This window comes from Festucalex cinctus, chromosome 10 (genome assembly GCF_051991245.1).
Source record: "Festucalex cinctus isolate MCC-2025b chromosome 10, RoL_Fcin_1.0, whole genome shotgun sequence".
NCBI lineage: Eukaryota > Metazoa > Chordata > Actinopteri > Syngnathiformes > Syngnathidae > Festucalex > Festucalex cinctus.
The window spans coordinates 11,028,676-11,054,823 of NC_135420.1; the positions used below are offsets into that span (position 1 = coordinate 11,028,676).

The window sequence follows — 26,148 nt, forward strand, 5'->3', positions numbered from 1 at the left end:
ACACAAACCATACGTTGTACATATTGTCCCTGCGTTTTTCTGTTCAATAACGCAAAAAGTCAAGCTGTCTAAATATTGCTGAAGCTTTGTTTTTCACAGCTATTTGAATGTGCTAATTATTTTCTTGTATCACTATCGAGAGGCAGAAGAGTGGCAGAATAATATGATAGAGTTGTTTTGCTATATATGGCAGAGGTGGCTATACTTCATCACCCCTGTTGAAGAGATACTGTACAATGATGACAGAGCAGCATTGCATGCATCCACCAGTTCGTGGAGCTCCTTTCCAAAACAATAAACAAGCAGCAAAGTCACATGCAGTAAACAGCTTTTCACTGCATGCTAGCATTCCTCTCACTAGCTACTCACTGCTGTGATCCAGGAAGCTGATGCACCAAGTAACGATGCATTGATGCTTTTTATGTGTTTTACTGCATTACCTGCTTTGTGGATGGTTTATGGCCTTGACCTTTCTCTCTTTTTGAGCATGTATGTAACACTTAAGTGTCTACAACTTTGTTTTGGACAATTAAATACATGTACAGTATATTTCTTTGGGCAATAAATGACCAAAGGCTTCATATGAGACAGACACTTACAGGCTTCATTATTATTCATAGTATTCATTATTATTCAAGGAATTCTATCAAAACCAAACATATAAGCTGCAAGCTGATTACTCATCAATTACTCATAATATTGTATTAATGTTGTTTATGTAGCTCTTGATGAATTATGTCAATATTATATTATGACATGAGTGGCTCTGATATTTAAATGTTTCCAATCGAAAGGGGGTTGCCAAATTTATCAGACAGATCCACTGTGTCATTGTAAAAAGTTGACCCACTCTCTGTGTTTGTCCCCATTTCTTCTTTTCTTACCCATACAGATAAATTGTTTGGAAAGAGGCTGCTGCAGGCTGGCAGACATGTCATGTCTCATAAGTCGTGGATGAAGACGGTGCCCACAGAGAACTGTGATGTCCTCATGACATTTGCAGGTCAAACAAACACGCAAACATGTGTTTTTCTATAACATGCAAATGAGTACATTTTTCATACTTTAACAGTACCCTGCTGTGCAACACAACATACTTTGTTTTGACATAGTCTGAAATGTATATGAATGAATTCTTGACCTTTTTCAACCATAATGTGCTTCACATGCAATTTGCATGTCTTGCAATCACAAATGGCCCTTCAGACATAATATTGTAATGATAAAAATGATTATGATGACGATAATGATGATACTACTACTACTACTACTACTAGTACTACTACTACTAATATTGTACTAATAATAATCACAATAATAAAACTGAAAAGTGTGAGAGATTTTAATAAAACTATGTAAATATCACAATAGTGTAAAATAACATCAAGTTATTTCATCCTCTCACATTAATGAAATAGAAACTTTGACAAAAAAAAGTTAGAATACGTTTGAACTGGACTATTTTATAGCCAATATATGAACATAGTTCCTCTGATCACTCTTTCACTTTTACCCTAAGTGCAGACTAAATAGGCAGTACAAAGCTTAAAAAAAAAAAAAAGTGGATTTCCCAACCAACCATTCCAGCCTTGTACAACCAGGTGAAAGAGCACATTCAGAAGGAAATAAGACTCATTTTACTGATAGTATGTGGTTGTACGTGTGAAGGATAATTGCTCATAAAAGGATGCACGTTAACTATTTTTGCTATAACATCATTACTATATCAGTGGCATAAAAAAAACGTTACTATTGTTAATTGTGATTCTGAAGAATTTGTTATCCTGACAGGCCTGTTGTCATAGTAATAAAACTACTTAGAGCATTTTTTTAAAACCATCCTTCCACCCATTATCTACCGCTTAATTGGGTTGCGGGGGCAGTAGCTTCAGCAGGGAAGCCCACACTTTCCTCTCCCCAGCCACTTCAACCAGCTCCTCCAGCGGGATCCCAAGGCATTCCCAGGCCAGCTGAGAGACACAGCGTGCCCTGGGTTGTCCCCGGTGTCACCCGCTGGTGGGACATGCCCGGAACACCTCCCCAGGGAGGCGTCCAGGAGGCATCCGAACCAGATGCCGAGCCACCTCAACTGGTTCTTCTTAATGCGCAGGAGCAGCGGCTCGACTCTGAGTCCCTCCCGGATGATCATGCTTCTCACCCTCTCTCTAAGGGAGAACCCGGTCACTCTGCGGAGGAAACTCATTTCGGCTGCTTGTATCCAGGATCTTGTTCTTTCGGTCATGACCCAGAGCTTGTGACCATTGGTGAGGGTAGGAACGTAGATCGTCTAGTAAATTGAGAGCTTCGCTTCGACTCAGCTCCTTCTTCACCACAGCGGACCGGCCAACCGCTTCACACTCGGCTGTGAATTGCTCCAGTGAGAGTTGGAGATCACGGCTTGAAGAAGCCAAAAGCACCACATCATCCGTAAAAAGCAGAGATACATTGTTGAGGCCACCAAACTGGACCCTTCAATGCCTCGGCTGCGCCTAGAAATTCTGTCTATAAATGTTATGAACAGAATCGATGACAAAGGACAACCTTGGCAGAGTCCAACCCTCACTAGAAATGAATACGACTTACTGCCGGCAATGCGGACCAAACCCTTGACACCGGTCGTACAGTCGAACAGCCCGTATCAGGGGGCTCAGTACCCCGTACTCCCGAAGCGCCCCCCCCTGGGGGACACTGTCGAACGCTTTCTAAAGTCCACAAATCACATGTGGACTGGTTGAACAAACTCCCATACGCCCTCGAGGATCCTGCTGAGGGTGTAGAGCTGGTTAACTGTTCCACGGCCGTGATGAGAACCGCATTGCTCCTCTTGAATCCGAGATTTGAATTCCCGACGGACCCTCGTTTCCAGCACCCTTGAATAGACCTTACCAGTGAGGCTCAGGATTGTGATCCCTTCATAGTTGGGACACACCCTCCGGCCCCCCTTCTTTAAACGGGGGACCACCACTCGGGTCTGCCAATCCAGAGGCACTATCCCCAATGTCCATGCAATGTTGTCGAGGCGAGTCAACCACAACAGCCCCACAACATCCAGAGCCTTTAGGAACTCCGGGCGGCTCATATCCACCCCCGGGGCCCTGCCACCGAGGAGCTTTCCAACCACCTCAGTGACTTCGACCCCAGAGGTAGGAGAGCCCACCTCAGAGTCCTCGGACTCTGCTTCCTCAAAGGAAGACGTGTCGGTGGAATTGAGGAGATCTTCTAAGTATTCTCCCCACGAACTCACGACATCCCGAGTCGAGGTCAGCAGCACCCCATCTCCACTATACACAGTGTTAATGGTGCACTGCTTTCCTCTCCTGAGACGCCGGATGGTGGACCAGAATTTCTCAGAGCCATCCAGAAGTCGTTTTCTATGGCCTCACCGAACTACTCCCATGCCCGAGTTTTCGCTGCAGCGACTGCCGAAGCCGCATTCCGCTTGGCCGGCTGGCACCTGTCAGCTGCCTCCGGAGTCCCACAGGCCAAAAAGGCCTGATAGGACTCCTTCTTTAGCTTGACGGCGTCCCTTACCGCTGGTGTCCAGCAGCGGGTTCGGGGATTGCCACAACAGGCACCGACCACCTTACTGCCGCAGCTCAGATCGGTCGCCTCAACAATGGAGGCACGAAACATGGCCCACTCGGATTCAATGTCCCCCACCTCTCCTGGGATAAGGGAGAAGCTCTGCCGGAGGTGGGTGTTGGAACTCTTTCTGACAGGGTAGTCTGCCAGACATTCCCAGCAGACCCTCACAATACGTTTGGGTTTGCCAGGTCTGAGCGGCATCTTCCCCCACCATCGGAGCCAATACACCACCAGGTGGTGATCAGTTGACAGCTCTGCCCCTCTCTTCACCTGAGTGTCCAACACATGCGGCACAAACAACACTCAGGACCCCCCCCCCCCCCCCCCTCCCCGCCCCCCACACACTTGAAGGCGGAGGGAGGCTACGCTCTCGTCTGCCAGGGTGAACCCCAATGTACAGGCGCCAAGCGGGGGGCAATAAGTATGCCCATACCTGCTCTGTGCCTTACCATGGGCAACACCAGAGTGGAAGAGAGTCCAACCCCTTTCTAGAGGATTGGTACCAAAACCCTATGGATACAGGCCCGGCCACCATATGCTCTCCTTCGATCCCCGCCTCCAAGCCTAACCCAAGGGGGGGGCCCCGGTGACCCGTGTCCGTGTAAGGGAAAACTAAGTCAATTTATTTTTGTCAACATAAGGGGTCTTCATTTTTTAAAACATTTTAGAAATTTAGGAGGTCAAAATAAAAGTTAGAAGAACATGCTACCCCTTAATCATGTGTCTTGGCCTGACTGAGAGTCATAGAAAAAAACCATTTCATACCAGCCAAATCCCAAATGCACTTGAAGAAGCGGAGCAGAGAGGTTTGCTGATGAATCACTTAACCCTCAGCTGCTACTTGAGCAGACAGGGACATACTGACTGACGGAGTATTCAGTAGCAAGAGGTTAGTTGAAAATGTATTTTTATATTTCATCTCCATCACAGATACTACAGATGACCACACGTTGCTATGGCTACTGAACCACATCCGGCTGGGAATCCCAGAGCTCATCATCCAAATCCGTCATCATAAGCATACGCACGTCTACGCATTCTTCGTCACTGCCACCTATGAAAAGTAAGACTGCAAAGACTGATTCTTTTCTTTACACTGTGGGACAAGGTACCATGTTGGTCTACTTAAGTGGGGGTTCAATGTGGGTTCCATCCATTCATCCATTCATCCGGACATCAATTTCCTACCACTGACCTGTAACCCCGGGTTTACACTGGATGCGGTTGCGGTGCGGTTGCGGTGCGGTGCGTCTTGACTGCGTGCTCCGGACGCGTCAATTTTTTGGTCAATCCACACCGGCTCCGCACAGCTGCGGTCCGGCAGCTCCGTCGCCGCCCACTTCCCAACGTGTCTCGTGGGACCGCGCGCGCGCGATCATGTGGCATTTCACAACGACAAACATACAGAAAGTCTGTGCTCAACAGAGAAGCAGAAAGAGAGGTGGACTTCTTTTGATTTAACCTTTTCTTCTTCTTCTGCTATGAGATTCCATGCAGCATCCTTTTTTTGGTTGTCCTTATAAAAAGGATGTGCCGTGTCATATATTATTTTGTGGTTTTCCACCTCCAATATAAACCTCTCCTCGTCCATGTTCGCTGGTGTCTAAACCGTGAATGAGCACATGGCCCGGCGACGCCCACGTCACGTTTTGCTGATAAGCTTGCGAAATAGGAGCTGGCGAGTGTTTTATTCTGAAAGGTAACCGGAAATTTATTTTGAAACTGCGTCGGTCTTCCTGTCCCGCTCGATGTGTTTTGTGCTAGCTTGCCATTTGCCGGAGGCCTACCGCTGCGGCGTCCGGCAAAAATAGAAAATAGGTCTATCCTTGCGGAAGGCCTGCGGCACGCCGCAGCTGAGACGCAGTCGACACGCAACGCACCGCAAGCGGTGTAAACTGCACCATTCGAATGAATGGAATCTAATTGCTTGCGTTGCCGGACCGCACCGCAACCGCACCGCAACCGCATCCGGTGTAAACCCGGGGTTAGTTGTGAGCCTGTCCCAGCTGACTTTTGGCAAGAAGTGAGGGACTGCAAGCCTGAATTTTGAACCTGGATCATTGGACTGTGAAGCAAACCTGCTATTCACCGTTCCACCATAGATGTCAACAAGTCCTGTATTTTAAATTACCAGTATAAACTTAAATATGATATCACTGATAAGTCATTACAATTAAATTCATTAATACTGAAAAATGTCACATCACAATTGTATGTGCTCCTCAAAAGCAGTGCAAATTAGAAATGTAACCTAACTGAATTACAGCTTAATGTTGCCTCATTGGCTCATTCTGTTTTTCATTAATAATTTGTTCAGAATTAATTTGATAACTTCATTATTTTTATGTACAATTAATACATTTAAAAACACTTTTTTTTTTTTTTTTTTTACTTGGTGTCAACTGAAGATTACATCACCTGTTCTGAGGAAATAGGTAATGACCAATCACGGTTCACCTGTTTTCTGGATTTGCTCAGCAAACTGAGCCATGGTTGGTCGTTACCTGCTTCCTCATCACAGGTGATGACATCTTCAGTCAACAGCATGTGACAAAATTAGTTTTTAAAAGTATTAATTGACCATGAAAAATAATGAAGTCTACACATTAATTATGGACAAAAAAATAGCTTCTTACTAAATATCCCTTTAAATTACATTCAATTCAAATCATCCTTCTACTAACCACAAATATAAATATAAATTGCACACATAAAGTTACATAATTTCACTGAGCTTTAGTTGTGTGTTTGGACTTTTTGTGTGACGTAATTTAACACGCGCAACAAGACGGTGATATGTCTGTTAGCATGTCTGCACCCCATCTCTGAGTTTTGGGGTTCCAATCGCTGCTCCATCTTGTTTGGAGTTTGCATGCATCCACGTGCTTCCTTTTCTTCAGGTAATGCACCTTCCTCCCATATTCCAAAAACATGCATTTTAGGTTTAATGAAGACTTTAAATTGTCCAAAGCTGTGAATGTGAGTATGAATGGTTGTTTGTCTATATGTGTCCTGAGGGTGACTGACAACCATGTCAGGGCGGCCTCATCGATTTCAGCAAAAAAAATAAAATAAAAAAGGGCTCCAGTTCAAGTGTTTTAAAGTTAGAAATACTGCTGGGTATTATGTATTTATTTTTTGGGTTGTAAATTATCGCCATAATTTATCATGCTGTTATATTTAGCTGCAGCCCTTGTAAGCACAGCCCCTACCCACCAAATCATCATTGACGCTATTGTGATGTCTCCGCACTCCACAGATTTCCTGAAGACAGCTTGGCTGCAGGTTATTTAAAGTTTCCCTCCATCTGCACCGAGGTGTAACTTACAGTTCTTTTGTGGTCACCAAAGTGGTCACCAAATGAGCATAGAAACATTTTACTGTCAGTGCGGACTAAGTGCATATTGAAAACACAAGCCAAAAGGTCAGAGTGGCACGCACTGTTCCATGCATTCAATTCTGCTGACTCTTAGGCGAAAATGGAATAAGAAGTGGTAAAAAGGAATGAAGAGGGCAAGAAGTATTCTAGCGGTGCGGCTGTGGTTAAAATGAAGATAATGGAAAGGGAAGACGACATGTGAGGTACCGTAATGCAGTCGGAGGCTAGAGGGACCAATCTCTGAAAGTGTACCAGCGGGCTTTAGATGAAATGCTCAAGGAGAATGATTCTTGCGTGATGCAAGCTGCTCTATCTGTCCCTCTCTCTCACACACACAGAACAAAGTGAACACATACGACGCTGCAGCCATTGAGGTTGACCTACATTCTGAGAATTGATCCCAGAAACGATGTAGTAGTTTCAAATTCACCTTGAGCGTTCACCTTTTCTTGTGGAACGTTTTCATTGCAGCGTTTATAATACACTGTATGTGGATGTGGGTCTTAATGGAATCCATGCTTCCTTTTTCTCCCCTGTATCCCATTCACGTCCAGTCATGAGTGAGCTGTTTTCTGAATGTGAATCTGAGCGTAGACTGTTGTTACCGAAAACTAAACAAAAATCTTTTCTTCAACACTCATTTTTCACTGGACAAAAACTAGACTAGACTAAAACCCTCATTAAAGGGGTAGTTTAGATTTTTTTACATTAATCTTGCATCCTCACCTCTATAGTAGTGTGCGATTAGCACTGACTTAACCCTGACAACATTCCATGACACAAGTTCTGGTCCGGTTTTGATCCAGAGGAAAGTAGTCCGGCAAGTTGGCTTGGATCACGGAAATAAAGCGTTTTTCTTCTAAAAACAATTTGTGTTCAAAAGAGTGATACATTTGCATCAGAAAACTTCGCCCTAAAAAAAAGTCAGACTCCATTACCGACGGGCACTACTTTTGTGTTCGTTCGTATCACTGTGCGGCACCCTGCATACAGCTGATAAAATTAACACTCCTGTAAACTGGTAGCCAGTCAAGCACATAGCACACACATATATAAACAAACAACTGTTCACACTCGCATTTAAACCCATGTAGTCTAACGTGCATATTTTCTTCATGTTGGCAAAATTGGAATACCTGTACCCAGAGAATTACGTGGATTGGGCGAAAGCCTAAGCCGAGATGCAAACGATGGGATGGATGTGATTTCAGTTCCTTGAGGCACACATGTAGATGGACATCAATCGAGGGTTTAGACAAGGATGTGTTAGCACCAGACTTGTTTAACTTGGACAGTGAAATGATCCTGAGAAAACTTGAGGAAAAGCCCGAAAGGTTGAAGGTAAACGGCAAGATTTTCACCATGCAAATAACACCGTCATACTTGCTAGTACTGAGGAAGCCCTGCAGCGACTTTTCAACTTGATGGTATCGTCAAGTTAAAGACAAGCGTTCGTTTGTGGTAAGAATGAAAATAATAATGTTCAAATTTGAAAAGCAAACGCAAACACTTCAAATGAGTAAAGAAAAGAGAGTAAGCGTGCACTTTTCAGACCTCAAGTTATGGCTGAGTTTACGAAAGATTCCTTTCATGAGAACCTGTACTGCGATGGCACTGCCTACTAAGCTGTGACACGCATGCTTAAAGCTTTTCTTTCTTTCTTTCTTTCTTTCTTTCTTTCTTTCTTTCTTTCTTTCTTTCTTTTGTGGTGTTAAACACGCCTCTGTATTGTTTCCCCAAGAGCCTGGAGGTGCAAGATGGATGGATGGATGGATGGATGGAAGTTAGAGGTCCACCCAGGCTTCATTCACTCCAATCATGCGTTCATGTGTATGAACTATGAACATAAATGTGAAGAGGAGAAGTGAGATGACAGCATGCAGGAAGCAGAGGACGTGTGGCTGATTTCAGCCTTTGGGAAGGACAGAGGGAGAGCAAGGAAGGATGATAGGATAAAAGGGAAGCAAGGAGATATAAAAAGGATGAAGAGCCAGGGAGGATGGGGGTGGTTAGGTTGAAGGGAAATTAGATGAGGAGACAGCAAGATGAGGATGAAGCACGGCAGAGCTGGGTTGACTTTTAGACTATGAAAGACAATACATCTCTGTTCATATAAGGCGACAGATAGCAAGCACAAGCACAGAGTGTGACTGCACTGCACATATTCACTGCACTCCCAATAAAAATAACAAGAACATAATTGCATATTATTATTTTTTATGTGTATTGAAATGCCAGTCACAATATCTATCAAAATCTTTGTGGGTCTTTGACGGATAATTCTGTCTGATAATGCCCATTTTATGATATACTGTATCATGTGGTGTGACCAAAAAGAAATAGCCAATTTGGGACTTTTATTTTGAAATACATTTCAAGACAGACATTAGTATCATCCGCAAGATAGTCAAGAGCTTATGGGAGCAGGCAAGCAGATAGCAGTTTTGTTCTGTTTAACACCTATGTAAAAAAAGTTACCTTTTAGCAATTGGTATTTAGAGATCATACTTGGACATCATGTGGTATGACCTGAAAAATAAATATATTAATTTTGTCCAAAAATAAATATTTTCATTATAATTTTACTTGTGTGGCCTGCTAGCTTGTTTTGTTTAGATCAGTGGTTCTCAAATGGGGGGTACGTGAAGGTACTCCAGGGGGATCATGAAATTTTAAAATATATTTAAAAAGTACATATATGTAAATATTTCAGAAAAATACAAGTTCATGAAATGAATTTTATACTCAGTAGGCTATTCTATTGCAGTGTTGTTAAAAACCAGAAACACCAGAACTCAACTTGTCATATGCCACCTTGATGACTTTTTTTAAAAAATTAATATAGGTTAATTATTTATTTTTGAGAACAGAGGTTTACTGTGATCCAATAGGAGAACTCTTTGTGTTGATTTATGAAGCACAAATCTCGAGAAGTTGAGAACCACTGGTTTAGATGGCTAATTGTTAGCCTCATAAATGTAAAATCAGTGGGCAGTATTTTATTTTGAAATGGCTTGGTCAGAACCATCAAAAAGCTCAAAACGGGCAAGTCATGACCAACCATCATCAGGTGAGACCATTGTACTAGAAAATTTTCCATGATTGATTTATGTCCTACATTGTACATAATAGTCAAATTGAAGATAATTGTATAAAGAATAAATATTTTGTGTTTTGATAATAAATTAAATGTACTGGGTCTGGTAAAATCCTTATCTGTCAATGATCCATTAAAGTATGTTAGACATCATTATTCCTTATTCCCTTATTTTATACAATACAACTTATGCAACACAGCTTGAATTATCGTCACTGTATTACAAACAATTTAGCTAGATGGTGTCACTAACCTTTTCCATGATGAGGCCTGCTTTTGTTAAATAACATCAGGTGAAAGCTGCTTTTGATTTGTTTTCCTGACTAACATGCACTGTACCTGTGAAATCTCTACTAATAATCTAAATTGAAACTTTTTATGGTATGTGGTCGTAATTTCTGATTAAAAAATGTTTTTTTTTAATTCTTTCAATACAGATTGTTTGGCCCTTTAGTGGACAACTCAAAACCAGTTATCGTCAGACACTTTGTTGAAGAAGTTTTGTTGAGGCCTGACTGTGATTTTCTGCAGCTTGTTGCGAGGTGCTGAAGAAATGGGCCTGAGGAAAGCGGTGAAGCCCGAGTTCGGAGCAGGAACACGGAGCTTCTCCTGCGAGGAGGACTACATCTATGAGAACATCGAGAGCGAGCTGTGCTTCTTCACCTCGCAGGTCACTTCACATCCGCACAAGCATACCACTTGCATGCATATGCTTGCATCACGTGACTTTGTTGTGTCATCAGGAGAGGCAGAGCATCATTAAATACTGGCTGGATAATCTACGTGCCAAACATGGGGAGGTGCTTCACAATATCAACTTCCTGGAAGGTCAACCTATCAGTAAGCTGCATCATTTGCATTATTGTAAATCAATGTGTAGAAAAAGCAGTCGGGTTGATTTAGGTTCGTGCTGAATCATTTGCCCTAGTCCCGGAGCTGAGTGCACGAGGTGTGATCCAGCAGATGTTCCCCCTCCATGAACAGCATGTCCTGAGTCACTTAATGAAGTCTTGGGTTCAGGCTGTTTGTGAGAAACAGCCCTTAGGTCAGTTCAATGTAACAAACAATATTTGCACAATATGAGGACTGAGACTTGAGACATGCTCTGCATTGTTCCTAGATGATATCTGTGACTACTTTGGTGTGAAGATAGCCATGTATTTTGCCTGGCTGGGTTTTTACACCACTTCTATGTTGTATCCTGCTGTGATCGGCTTTGTATTGTGGATGCTCACCGAGTCGGATCAGGTGAGAAATGTGGACTTAATTAACTCATTTGCTCCCTAAAAATATATAAATACGTTATATTTTAAATGTCCCAAAGACGTATTTGTACGTTTTTTTGTTTTATTTTTATTTTATTTTTTAATGCTAACTAGAGCATACAGAAGGCTTTGATGCAGCCTCTCAACTCCAGAGAACAGGTGAAAAAAATGGTAGTTATGGTAGCAATTACAAAAACGGCCAACAGGTGGCAGCAAAGAATGATGATGAAATCAAGCCGTTTCCCTATAATTCTAAACAGATTTATGAATAATAACGAAACTTGGCTATATTCTAAAGCTAATTTCTGCAAAACAGAAACTGATAGAAACATGCTTTTTTTCCTAATGAAAGAAGAGATTCTAATCTTTCTTTTGGTAGGTCATGTTTTTTATAGCAATAGAACACAATATTCTATGGACCTTGCAAAATCAGTCAAAGTCCAGTAAAACAGTCGGGAGCGAAGGGGGTTGCTTCAGTGAAAATGGCTGGAAGTGAGTGAGTTAATTGTCAGTATATGTTCAATTAATATCAATAGGTCAACACATGGATAGAAAATGTATAACCCAGGCATTCGCTTTGCAAATGAGGTTGGAGTTGGTGTGGAATCATCCATCCATCCATCCATCCATCCATCCATCCATCCATCCATCCATCCATCCATCCATCCATCCATTTTCTTAACTACTTGCGCCTCACCTTGCGGGTCACAGGGGGTGCTGGAGCCTATCCCAGCTGGCTTCGGGCAGTAGGTGGGGTACACCCTATTGAACTAGTTGCCGGTGTGGAATTATTATTATTATTATTATTATTATTATTATTATTATTATTATTATTATTAATATTATTATTATGGTGACACACTGAGGATATAATTCAAATGTCAAACCAAGTAAAATCATTTGTTCCTAACATTTGACAGCAATTACAATTAAGAGGGGAACAATATGAGTTGGGGGTTTTTTCCATCAAAAAACTGTGGATAAGTCTAAATAAAAAAAAATAAAAAAAATCAACGAATTGATTAATTCATAAATGTTGACCCACAAAAATGTAGGGCTTCACTGTAAGCTAGACCTTATGTATAGTATATATAGCATACTGTGCAGTATGTGCATATATTATTGGTTTGAAGGTGACAAATGTTAAAATTTTGCAAGCGACTCTCCACTTGATATATTCATCTTATGTATATAAGGTCAATAAAGATGGATTGTACTTTTATTTTGATGCATCAGACGAGCCGTGACATCTGCTGCGTGGTCTTTGCACTTTTCAACGTGGTGTGGGCCACTTTATTTCTTGAACGGTGGAAGAGGAGAGGCGCTGAGCTGGCGTATAAATGGGGAACTCTCGACACGCCTGCTGAATCCTTGGAGGAACCACGTCCTCAGTTCCGGGTCTGAAATATTCCTACTCGTCACGACTTTTATCTTCTCCCATTCCCTCTCTTTGATGCCTTTCTTTACGCCTGGGCAGGGAGTCAAGCGCTGTAGTCCTGTCACAGGATGCGAGGAGTTCTACTATCCGCCTTGGCGGAGACGTGTGTTCAGGTGGCTGGTCAGCTTGCCCATCTGTCTTCTCTGTCTCTGTTTCGTCTTCCTGGTCATGCTCATCTGCTTTGAGCTACAGGTCAGTCATCCGTCTCTGAAAACACAAGAAGCTATCATAAAAACCTTATCACAAATGCTGGATTTTATTCAAAATTTACTTTTGTATTTTCTGGATCAGAAAAAAATGGTGCTCTGTTTTTTGGAATTTTTTTTTCTCTGTTTTTTTTTATTTTTTATTTATTTATTTTTTTTAAATAATGTTTTTCCCCCTGTTTTTTTTGTTCTTTTTTTTTTTTTAATAACCCAACTCCCCACCCCCATTTTTATAAATTTTCCTCCTGTTTTTCTAAAAAAAAAAAAATTCCGATAAAACAGAATTCAGAAAAACAGGAGGAAAAAAAAACATTTAATAATAATAATAATAATAATAATAGTAATGATAATAATAATAACAATAAGAATAAGAATAAGAATTATTATTATTATATTATTACATTTTAATTAAAAACTATAAATATTTGTTTCCCTGTTTTTCAGAATATTTTTATGACAAAAAATATATATTCAGTAGAACACAAAAAAATATTCAGAAAAACAGAAAAATGAAAAAAAAGGTAAAAAACATAGCCCAGAAAAAAAAAAAAAAAAAAAAATGTCAGCAAAAACAAGATTTTTTTTTTCTCAAGTGAATGTAGTACACTTCCGTAAAAAAAGTGCATCCATCCATTTTCTATAATATTTGTCTTAATTTGGGTTATCACAGGGCACATAGGGATTAACAAGTATTCACACTCATATTCAAATGGAAAATGTAGTGTTCATTTACCGTAATATTTATGCTTTTAGAATATGGGAGCGAGCCATTTACCTAAAAGTGTGAAATGACAAGGACCGACTGCTGTGTCTATACAGGAGTTTGTAATGGGGATCAAGGAAATGCCTCGGCTGGCTCGCTTCATCCCGAAGATAATGCTCGCTATCACTGTGACTGCATGTGATGAGGTGTACAGGAAAATTGCCTGCTGGCTCAATGACATGGGTAAGTGTTTATTTAATACATATGTTAGAACAAAAAAAATGATGTCTGTGAGGGCTGGTGAAGACAAGAAAGTAAACAATAACAACAGCAACAACAATAATATGTCATGTGTACTGTTTCTTCAGAAAACTATCGACTCCAGAGTGCCTATGAGAAAAATCTCATCATCAAAATGGTTCTTGTGAGTGATCTTTCATTTCTTCAAGTATCAATCCAACATAATCTGCAGCTCAATTTTACACTTTGATGACATCTCATCTTCTCCCACAGTTTCAGTTCGTAAATTCATATCTCAGCCTTTTTTACATTGGATTCTACCTCAAAGATATGGAGCGGCTCAAAGAGGTAAGAACCTAAACTGTTGGAATCTATTCTACTGCATGTATCCATTAAAATGATGCTACTCTTGTCTCCCATTATTTTTATTCATTTTTTTAAAACAATCTTTTTATTTCGTCTTCTTTCTTTCTTTTCTTTTTTTTTTTTTTTTTTACAAAATGACTCATTTTATAATAACCAAAAGATGTTTTCTTTTATCAGCATTTTGTCCTTGTTACAAACATCAACATTTTGTAACTTTATATTAAAAAACAAAGGGGAAAAAAATAGGCGATAAATGCACAGAGGGTAAACGAGGAGCCACTTACAAAACGTAAACCACGAAATTGATTACTTACAAAGATGTAACCAAGTTTTTACTGGCATCTACAGAGAACCCGCCAAACAATACCAGATATCCGCAAAACAGGTCAGTCCCCTAAAAGGCTCTGAGTAGAAACGCTGAAAAACTGCACAAGGCATAGCAGTTAACTTGGCGTTGTGAATCGATAGTTTATGTATTTATTTATTTTACATCGATGCATATTTTAAACAGTTTACATCGATATTAAATTGATTTTCGATGTATCGTTACGTCCCAAAATCTTTCTATCAAGTTCTTCAAAGATCCTGACATTTAAAAGGTTTTGTCTGTAGCCCAATAAGTTGCCACAGCAATCTGTGGATGATGTGCTGAAGGGTTCAAAAGTAAACTTTAAAAACAATTATGGAAATTTTTTTTGTTATTTATATAAAGTGAAGAAGCGTAAACTACTTTCTTAGAGGAATTTGAGTATTTCTCCACGTCCAAGATATTATTGACCTAGTGCCTAGTACTGTACCTAAACTTCTCCTCTCAGCGGTTTCACTTATGTGAGGACCAAAATAAAGATCAACTTTTATTTGCCACGAATATACTTTTTTTCTTGGTTCAACATTGAATATTGCTGTTGCTCTGTGTGTCTGTCTGTGTCAGATGCTGGCCACTCTGCTCATCATACGTCAATTCCTTCAAAATGTGAAGGAGGTGCTGCAGCCTTACGTGCACGAGCGCCACAAGCTGGGCGAGCTCACTTTGCGAGCCCTGTGGGACATGCTGCTCTCCGTGCTGCTAAAATACGCCAGGCTGGCTGCTGGAAAAGCCCAGGCCTCGCCCACGGACCCGGTTATGCCAGGACCTGCTCTGAAGGGCACCAGGCCCGGGGTGGGGCATACAGACAAAAGGTCACACTAACCAATAAGATACTTCACACTTAAAGATCAGAGACTTTTTCGTGCACATTGCAAAGGGCACTGGAGTACGTACTTAGCCTTAAACACTACGCGCTGGCTAAACATTAGCCACTTGTGCCATACATTAGCACACTATGCTCTTTGCAGTAAATAATTTGAAAAAAGGAACTTCTTCAATAAATAAACTTTTGTATTAGTTTCGAATTTATTGAGATGCACTTGTATCAATCATATCAGCATGTTGAGAGCGAAAATAAATGTTATCGCTGTCATTATTTCAATACAGGGAAAAGAAGTGCTTGAATGGGGGGTGCGGGGTACCCGATGACGAGGAGGGCGGCGAAAGGGACGAGGCTGATAGCGGGAGGTTCAGTGAAGGAGAAACCGAGGAGGAAAGTCTGGTCGACTGCGGTTTGAAACTGAGGAAAGTCAGCTTTATAGAGAAGGTATGTAGCTGTGTTTCACTTTGCACACTCTGCTCATTTGTAATGAAAGGTCTAAAGCAGTGCGTCCCAGTGACAGTGAGCCAAGGCACATACTGTACATTACAACCATGTTATAAAAAGTGCATACACAGGTTATTTTTTTTACTTTGTGCCATCTAGTGGAGGATAGTTTATTTATGTAGTCACGATATGTCACTGACCTAGATACATTACTTACATACATAGTTTTTGGATCAATTAAACTATTAATTGCCAAGAAGGTCTTAAGTCGTCCATTATTATCATTCATTCAGTGCCAATGTTTTATTATGTCCTTTGATATGTTTTTTCATTTGGAGGGGTTCATACGTCTGATACTTGTACACTGGCCCTTTAAATGGCAAACACTTGAGGAGTTGTAATGAGCCAAACTGCCAGCAGAGGGTAGCAGTGCAACATTTTAGATGGAAAATCCCTCTGCTTACAGTAGAGGAAGGATGACCACTCACATGACGGCAGCAGCTTTCTAGCACAAATGTGAAATATTTTTGAATTTTGATCTGTACCTCAGAATATGTACAGCATTCCATCACTTTTCGGCGGTGATATGTTCCACGCCCACCACATAGGTTGACTTTTCCGTAAAGTAGAGGTCGTTAAAAAAAATTGTTTTGAGTTTTGTTTTTTAAATGTAGTTAATTTTAATTAGTTTCATGGTGGTTCTGTTAGTTTTTATTAGTTTTAGTTATTTAATAAATGCTTAGTTTTAGTTTAGTTTTAGTTAGTTTCAGTATTAGTTTTAGTTTTTTATAAAGGGTATTACTTGCGCGTAATATTTGGAGCGACATCATCTGAAGGTGCTTTTCTATTGGCTGCTGCTAGATGACGTCGCTCCTGTGTGATACCATTTCAAACGTCCTTATTCCAGTTAATGTCAAAATAAATCTACTTAAAATCATATGTACGGTAATTAAAATCATCCCCAAAGGCTCATGCATTAAATTAATTACCAAAGACTAAAAGGATTTTTTGCTATAATTATAGTTAGTTTTAGTTAGTTTTGTAAACATAAATTGTAGTTTCAGTTAGTTTCCGTTTTTTAAAAAGCATTTTTGTTTTGATTTCATTTCGTTAACGAAATTGTTTTATGAATTTTAGTTTTAGTTTTTTTCGTTAGTGTCAGGTTTACCTGTTTGACATTTGTTAAACACAACAAAAAGGAGAGACACTCAGTTCAAAGCTCGCGAGGAGAGGCACTGACTGATGCAATTCACTACTGCACTCTCTGAAAAAGATCCCCTCCCCATCCTCTCTTTTTATATGGTTTCCACGCCCGTGTTCCAACCCTAATAATGCAAATGCAAAACATAGTTGGAACGCAGTGTACTTGTTTGTCTTTGTGTGGGCATGTGAGTGGAAGATTGCTGAGCACGTGTGGTCAAGTTTGCAATCATTTCATAACCGAAAACAGGCGGGCTCAGCAGACTGGCTCTAACCATTCTGCTGCGTTAGATGTTCTGCTTCTTGAGTCATCTTCTGTTAAGATCACATATAGCTAGGCTATGTGAGTGTGGAGCAGAGCAAAGCATTCTTCATTGCAAGCAGAAGCAATTCTTCATTGCAGCAAATGTATCACAACTTATATTTACAATTATTCCTACATTTAAATCATGTTTATCCTACATTTGTACAAATCCTCATATCATCTCATAGAACATCCTTCTTTCTTATATTTATAATTATTCCTACAGTAAGTTTAGTTAACTAAAATAACCTAGTAGTGAAAATGATTCCTCAGTGCTTTTCTTCTTCTTGCTTGTGTAGATGGACAGGAGGCCGGCATGTAGCGGCCACCCCATGGACAATAGTTTTATGGAGGAGGGCAGCCCGACTATGGTGGATAAAGGAATAGAGCCGACCTCTGTGTTTCCAATGTGTGACGATGATGTTGATAATGGCATCCATGACGTGAAGGAGGCGGGTGTGGGAGTGGCGTGTGCAGCGGAGGGAATCAACTACGCTGCTGCTGCTGCTGCTGCTGCTGCTGCTGCCTGTGCCGCTCCGCCCGCCTCCAGGAGTGAGAGCAGCGCATCGTTGCGAAATCGGAGAAGAGGCCGCAGCACCGAGCGGGCCGAAGTCACAGCAAAGAGGGAATCGTGGATCGACCCTCCGGAAGTGAAGGAGAGCATCACACTCACTCAGGCGGAGATGGAGAGCTGCATGCAGACTTACGAGGTACGAGCGACCAGCAGTTACACATTTTGAGTTGTTCCAGGTTGCTCTGCCAAATTTTTCTTTGCCTTGTGAATAAAAATAAATAAAGAAAGAAAAATCACAAGAACTTTTGGCAGATTTTCTCCTCACATTTTGTGTCCTTATGCTGCGGACAAAGTAAACGTGGTCCCCAAAAGCTCTGCGCTTCCTCTTGATGCGGACAATCCTTCCACAGGACACCTTCCAGGACTACCAGGAGATGTTTGTCCAGTTTGGCTACGTGGTGCTGTTCTCCTCGGCCTTCCCTCTGGCTGCCATGTGCGCGCTTATCAACAACATCATCGAGATCCGCAGCGATGCCTTCAAGCTCTGCACGGGTCTGCAGAGGCCGTTTGGTCTCAGGGTGGAGAGCATTGGCCAGTGGCAGGTCAGAAGGAAAAGTCGCCTGAAAGCAAAATGCTCGTTTTATGTCTGAGCAGGGCTGTACATTTATTTCCCCCTCCCCTGCTACAGTCTGCGATGGAAGCCATGGGTCTGATCGCCATCATTGTCAACTGTTACCTGATTGGTCAGTGCGGTCAGCTGCAGCGCCTTTTCCCCTGGCTCAGCCCTGAGATGGCCATCATCTCCATTGTCATCCTTGAGGTACTGCAGCCAAAATTGAGTTTTCTCTCACCACCCCTAAGATTTTCTTGTGACAAGGTACATCTATATACAAGGGCAGCTCAATAAATGGTTCAATTCTAAAAGTGAAACTTGCTGCATATTCTATATCGACTCAGTACACACAGTGGAGTATTTCATGATTTTATAATTTGGTGATAATAGCTTACAGCTGACAGAAAACCAAAATCCACCATCAAAATAAACAAATAATAAATTATTATTAATAATAATAACAATAATAATAATAATAATTATTATTATTATTAATATAATAATAATAATTATTATAATTATTATTATTAATATTATTATTATTATTATTAATTATTTATTATTTCCCCCCTTTATTTATTCCATGGATCCAACAACATGTTTAACCCCCCACCCCCAAACCATGTGATGTCCATACACAACAATCTTAATATTCACACAAACATTGTCCATCATCCTTATCATTGTAAACATCATCTTTGTCATAGTCATCAAAATTATTTTTAATTAGGGAGGAATTGGCCTTGCAAAAAGTACTCTCCTGTAGACTGATATATATATATATAAATGTTTTTTTTAAAGGAACTTTTCCATGATATTGAGATGCACCTGTACTGCATATCTTGCTGAGACTTCACTAATGTACAAGGCAGAATGTCAATATTTGATTTACTGCATATGCCTTACCTACTGCATTTACTGTAGAAATGACTTTTAGAAAACAATGCTAGTGCCTCAGGTCACCAAACCAGACTCAATTGGAGGTACCGAGGGCTAAGCGGAGGCTTTGAGGAGATTGAGCCTTTGCTGTTGCCGGTCCCTCCCTTTGGAACGACCTACCATTAAATATTAGGCAATCCCCCTCGTTATCCTCTTTTAAAAGACGTCTTAAAACACATCTGTATTCTTTGGCTTTTGGCGCACCATGAGACTTGTTCTTGGTGTCTTGTGGTGTGTATGAGTTTGATGTTTAGTCTACTTATTTATGTATTTATTTATTCACTACTTCCTATTTATTTACTGATGTGAAATGTATTTACTTGTAAAAAAACAAACAAACAAACAAAAACCTGTATTCGCACTTCAAAATGTTTGCTTTGTTCTTGTTTACCGCAAAACTGATGTTTATGTACAGCACTTTGTATACAGCAACGCCTGTTCTTAAAGCGCTTTATAAATAAAGTTGAGTTGAGTTGAGTTGATTTGCAAAGATATGAAATAGTGTTAAGTTGCATGTTCACTCTGTTGGTGTATGGAAGGCCAAAAATAAAATAAATAATACAAATATTGTTATTTCCATTTATATATATTTTTTCTATGTAATTTTTTAATCATATGTTTAAATCTGTTTTTATTTTCACTTTTATTTATTTTTTATTTTAGCATTTTTGGTCCTCCATATTGGTGGGCATGTTGCATGTGATCTATAAGTTTACAATCTTGTACTAAGTTTACAAATAGCGGGCAGTGAATGTGTTCAATCAAGGTGCTGTTTACACCTACAATTCAGTTGCATCATTTAAAGATGCCAAATCAGTTGAAGCAATTTGTCTCCGGTTTGATCAATCATTTTATGCATACTAAATGAATGTATTTGCATATACCACACCCATGAGAAATGCGTCTGTCAAATGCACAAAATGCTGCATGGCAAGTTATGCAGATGCAATCCTGGGTGCTCTGGGTTAGTAGATAAGCGTCTTCAATCAAGTTTGCTCCACTTTTTGCATGTTCACACTTTTAGTAAATCAGACCCGATAAAAGTTTTTTGTTTGATTGTGTTCAGCATTATCCAGAACCTAAACAAATGCACTTCCCTCTTAAAGTGAAACAGCGAATCCAGATTTGTGCCGCAATGTAATCATTTCCTCCTTAGTCAGTGCTTTAATTAAGTATCTGTATATGATGGCAATTCTTCACACATCAATGATGCACACAAACAACCATAAATCAACCTTGACTCATGAAAGCGTCACTTTGTTGTGAATAAAGACAGAAGTTGTATACCAGATCCCCAGTCCATGTGAGATAGTTTTTAATGTGTATTTTTCACTCATATTTCCCCCTGCCTGTGCCTGTGACGATTTTGCCTTCCTTGCACCTATTGTGAGCCAACTGTCGATGTGATTTGTGCCAACATAAACTGCTTCACTTATTTGGACCCAAGTGGTCTTCCACTTAGCTCAGCTGTGCGTTTTTATAGCTGAAGCACACCTTAGAGATGACACATCATCAGAAAGTAGAAGACTGTGGCAAGTCTTTTAATTTGTCCTCAACTAGCCATAACGTATTTGTGTTGTGGATGCGTGAGCCCGCAGCTCCGTCGCTGTCTATAATAAGATAAGGTAAACAGCCTGCAGCACTGTCTTGGCCTGATAAAGAAGTCAGGCTTATCTCAAGGAGAACAAAACAGCCAGGAATAGTTCAAGTAGCATCCATGAATGTTTTGTTCCATATTTCATTTGAATGTTACTTGTGTGCGCTCATCCTCCTGTCGACTTGTCTGCTTGTCTACCTGCAGCACTTCGCTGTCCTCTTGAAGTATGTCATCCATGTGGCCATTCCCGACATTCCAACATGGGTCAGAGAGGAGATGGCTAAACTGGATTTTCAGCGCAGGGAGGCCTTTAAGGTGAATTATGAGAACGCATCAATAAGTGCGGGTTTTATATGGACAAATTGGTAGGGTGCCAAACACTTAAGATGTGGACAAACGACAAGATTTTTTTGCTGGATTTTACCCACAATTCACTTTGGGGCAGAGTTGCAACAGTTTGCATTATTGGGGACAGTTGATGTGGCTAGTTGAGGGGGCTGCACTAGAGCTCGGACTTGCAACAAAAATCTCCACTTGCTATCCGTGTTAAATTCAGCGAGTGATATTTGAATCAGTTGATGTTCTGCAAGGGAAAAAAAACAAAAACAAAACAGATTATAGTCAAATAAATGAAAAATCCAATTGGATTCAAGTGGAGTGCACTTCTACACTCTAAAAAGAGAATTGTTGGACCAAATTAAGGTTACAAATTGTTCACCACCTTAAAAAAAAAAAAAAAAAAAAAAAAAAAACTTAACAAGAAAAATATCTAAAACCCTCGGTATTTTGTATAAAACCAAAGAAATTCTGAATAAGAAATCATTGTATTCATTATATTGAACATTATTATTGCCATAACTGATATATTGTGTCGAAATATGGGGAAATATATACAAAACCAGCACACAATCTCTTTAAATTACAAAAAAGAGCCATAAAAATAATTAATCACTCACATAAAATAGAACCAACAAATCCATTATTCATAATCCTCTCAAATTCTATGATCTTGTTGAAATTCAAACAGCTCAAGTAATGTACAAAGTTTACAATAAGCAACTTTGCCAGAGTATTCAGAAGTTATTTGAAATCAAAGAGGGCTGTTGCTATGGGTTACGGGGCACACGTGACTTTAAAGAAACAATAAGAACAAACATAAAGCAAATATGTGTTTCTGTTAAATGGGTTAATCTGTGGAACAATTATGAAATTGAACTGGAAAAATGTGAATCAATCAATTATTGTATATCAAAAGAGGTATAAAAAGACAATGATAGAAAAATATGTAAATCAGGTATAAATGTAAATAAATCTGTGTGGACATGTATGTTTATATGTGTATGTACTCATTATGTGTGTGTATGGGCATGTGCATGTGTGCCCACATATGTTCAACACTTAATTTTTGGGAATATATCTGTGCACTTAAGATAAATATGTTTTGTTTATTTTCTATCATTTAATTTTTATGTTAGTAAGAACAACTTATTATCATGATAGAAATCTTAGGGAGTAGGACTAGATATGTTTTTGTACTTCTTCCTACTCCTTTTTGAACATGCAAATTATGATAACCAAGCAACAAAAATGCTGGGCCAGAAGTCAGATAATGGACAAGAAGTGGAACTCCTGCACGTTGTCTGCAGTAATAATACCCCGTTGCGTTTGCCTTCCTCCGCAGAAGCACGAGCGTCAGGCTCAGCAGCACTACCAGCAGCTGCAGAGGAAGAAGCGGGAGGAGGAGGAGAGGCAGAGGCAAGTGGAGCACATGGCCCGCCGAGAAAGGGACCGGGACGACGGCAAGGGCGACGCCTCCGGGGACCACCACCACGACAAAAGCCACGGCGGCAAATCGCGGTCCGGCGGAGGAGGAGGAGGAGGAGGCGGCTCGGACAAGCCCAAAAGGCCCAGCTCCCTTTTGGCCAACAACAACGTGATGAAGCTCAAACAGATCATCCCGCTGCAGAGCAAGTTCTCCTCAGGCGGCGCCCGCTCCCCGCAGTCGCCCACTGAAGCAAAGCTGCCAGGCTTCCTCAGCTTCAAATTCCTCAAATCGCCTGAGAATAAGAAGGAATCCGCCGCCGCGGCTGCCGCCAACGGTACGTCGGCAATATCATCGTCATCATCTTCATCATCAGGTAGCAGCTCACAGGAGCGTTCTCAGTCGCCCAGCAAAGCCTTCAACCCTGGCAAATTGTTTAATTTCGGAAAGTCGGAAGCGGGAACGTGCATCAACGGGGTGCCGCTTCCCAGATCTGGGGAGGGATCCTCATCTTCATCATCATCATCATCATCATCATCACACATGTCAGAGAGACCGCCTTCCAGGTCGGACTTGAACGGCATTCCGGATGAAATCCCCTCACCTGGAGAGGAGGGGTCAGAGGAAGGACACGCAAGTGAGCTGGATCCACCTGGCCCAAAAGTCTAGTAGCTCCTTTGGTTTCACCTCAATGGAAGAACTAACATGAGGAGAAGTATGGCAACGGCAGGCCCCGCCCACTCTGTTGTAGTACTTGAAGTTTGGCTCTCCTGAGCAACAAAATCAGCTTCACCAGAACGATGTTGACCCTCCTGTCACGCTACAACATACAGTACATACAGTACACATGCAATCATGTCGGCAATACATCAAGAAATGCATGAGCTGCGTTTCTTATATTTTGAAGCCTTCAAAGCAAAAAGCTGTGATTCGTTATTTCAATTAATTGTGAGCATCTTCCAATAGTTTGGAAGGAGGGAAAGATGAGAAAAAGGATCTTTAATTGTACTAAATAAGTGTTTCTTAGTCATCAGAGATCAGTATTAGGCAACTGTCTTGTTTTTAACTGTGAAATATTTGGCCCCTCTTTTTATGTGGAAAAAGAAAAGCAATATTTAATCAGTCTTTTAATTTTGAGTAATTCTGCAGTTTCTATTGTGACACAACTACTCCGTTGGAAGCATCCTTGATGATTCCACCAGCTTTATTTTGAAAGCCCTGACGAGTAAGCTTTGTACACATCTTCCCATCTGTGGCAATATGGGATTCATTGGAAGCAACCGTCCTGCTCTCATTGTTTCTATAAATAAATAGAAAGAGGCAAAAGATAAAGTAAACGTGGACAACTAGGAAACGTGGAACTGGCAATGTGGAGCAAACATTTTTGACAGACAAATTCGTTCGAACGTATTTGCAAAGTATGTTTGAATGTATTGATAAAATGTAGTCTAAATGGTATTATTATTATTTTTAGCATTTTCTCCATGCATGCCACGGTGTAGTGATCTACGCATGCGCATTGGCCCGTAACATTGTAAAAATGACGAACGGAAATATTACACTGCAGACATAATAATGACAAATTAATTACAAATAAACAATCTTTGTTTACTTAATTGTCAAGCTTATTCGTATAATTTAGGCAAATATATAAAACGTGCACTTGAGCAAGTCAAGACGGAAGGGAGAAGAAATGCTATCTTTTTCACATTTAGCAACTTGCCAGTTAAAAAAGGTTTATTCCACATATGATAGTTCCACGATTCCGTAGGAAACTGAGCAAATGGTACAATTTCGTTGGCCCATAGACTGTAGGCGAGGCGTTTAAGTTACTTTTGCACTAAACGCTACATTTTCACTGCAGGAGACAGCAGTCTGCCTCACACATTATGCAAACTGAAATAGTCCTTTGGAACAGCACACAAACAGAAAGAGCGTACATAAATAGTTCATATTTATTTTTGCAAGGTGCTCTCATGACGGGATTGCTTTATTAGTGCTAATAATATTAGTTTCGACCAAAGTGGCATTTTTTTCGTATGACATTGTTCATGTATTATAAATGAATTCTTTGTTTTAATTTTCCGTTGTGCACTTTTGCAAACGGATGGCAGCAAGATCTTGTTACATGCAGAGCAGGCATCTCCATCTGGTTGAGACATTACCTATGCATTCCCATGTCACACTGATAAGTTTTTGTTTTTTTTTTGCAATAAGAAAGGACACTCGCCTGTAAAGAATCAGTAAATCCACTTGTCCCTCTGCATCGTCTCGGCAATATTTGTCGTGCGTCACGTCCACTTTAGTTTCCGCGTTAGTAGAGGTGAATGCAGCTAACCGCATGTGATTCATTTTCAAGTTCAACCCGATGTGTTAAAATCTAACTTTTTGTTTTAGTGTCATAGTAGGTCCATGAACTTTTTATTATTATTATTTTTAGCCCTTGCAGAAAGAAAATACAAGTATGTAATAATAACGCAGACGAGTACAACTGTATTTCACGTATTGCAATAAGGAAATAGGATATGTTGTCGAACTATGTATTGTTTTGAAATGTTAGGTAATTATTATAATTACCGGGCTGGAGAAGTGTTAGTGTATAATTTTCAGAGGAAGTGGAAAAATCTGGAAGGTGATGTGATGGGCTGAGCTCAATAATGAGCTAAATAGTCTATTTGAAAGTTTGAAAACAGGGCTAACAAATGTGAGGACACGATCCAGTTACTCATGTAACACAAATTTTGGGGTCACTATATTTTCAGGGAAATCACAAGTTCATACTGTAGATATTGATCACACTCACCACTTATTGTATTCATCATAGCCTTTTGCTGCACAAACATCTACGCATTATAATAGGGGTTTGCATATTTGGCCTCTTTAAAATAAACATTGAAGAACTGTGGTATATTTATTAGTTCACAAATGCATTTGGTATGTCAGCAGAGCAGCTCAAAGAACATTGGCGCATTAAAATGGTATCCAAAATCAGCAGGTGAAGACTGAAATTTCGTTAACATCTGGCTGTCAACATTGCTACAAAAACATAACACTCATCATCCATTGATGCCTCACACATCATGAAGCTCTTCCAATGTACAAAAACTCTTTTGAAGACAATAACTGAGAAATTGGACTATTTATTTGTTTTAATTTATTTTGTCATATTTTTGTAAGATCGGGGAAAGTTGATAGTTAATAAAACTTTTCAAAAGCATTTTGTGTGTTGTTTGTTGCTGTAGAATTGAATGACCCACAAATTGACACTCCACAAATTAAGAATTTTTTAACTATTAAGTCTCCAAA

At 40.2% G+C, this 26,148-nt stretch overlaps 1 protein-coding gene across 3 annotated transcripts in view; it reads left to right on the forward strand.

The window, feature by feature from the left end:
- ano8b (anoctamin 8b) overlaps positions 1-26,059 on the forward strand; it is a 55,699-nt gene extending 29,640 nt beyond the window's left edge. For 2 of the 3 annotated variants that reach the window (XM_077534953.1, XM_077534956.1), the window contains exons 2-19: positions 893-1,003; positions 4,516-4,648; positions 10,593-10,731; positions 10,805-10,901; positions 10,990-11,106; positions 11,182-11,309; positions 12,563-12,724; positions 12,804-12,956; positions 13,790-13,916; positions 14,042-14,097; positions 14,187-14,261; positions 15,211-15,458; positions 15,754-15,913; positions 17,717-18,127; positions 18,342-18,533; positions 18,620-18,751; positions 21,285-21,395; positions 22,762-26,059. In XM_077534953.1, the coding sequence (XP_077391079.1) occupies positions 893-1,003; positions 4,516-4,648; positions 10,593-10,731; positions 10,805-10,901; positions 10,990-11,106; positions 11,182-11,309; positions 12,563-12,724; positions 12,804-12,956; positions 13,790-13,916; positions 14,042-14,097; positions 14,187-14,261; positions 15,211-15,458; positions 15,754-15,913; positions 17,717-18,127; positions 18,342-18,533; positions 18,620-18,751; positions 21,285-21,395; positions 22,762-23,511 (3,302 nt within the window). In that variant the 3' untranslated portion in view covers positions 23,512-26,059. The remainder of the gene's footprint in view (positions 1-892; positions 1,004-4,515; positions 4,649-10,592; positions 10,732-10,804; positions 10,902-10,989; positions 11,107-11,181; positions 11,310-12,562; positions 12,725-12,803; positions 12,957-13,789; positions 13,917-14,041; positions 14,098-14,186; positions 14,262-15,210; positions 15,459-15,753; positions 15,914-17,716; positions 18,128-18,341; positions 18,534-18,619; positions 18,752-21,284; positions 21,396-22,761) is intronic. The other variant, XM_077534955.1, reaches the window with a different exon arrangement.
- The last annotated feature ends 89 nt before the right edge of the window (positions 26,060-26,148 follow it).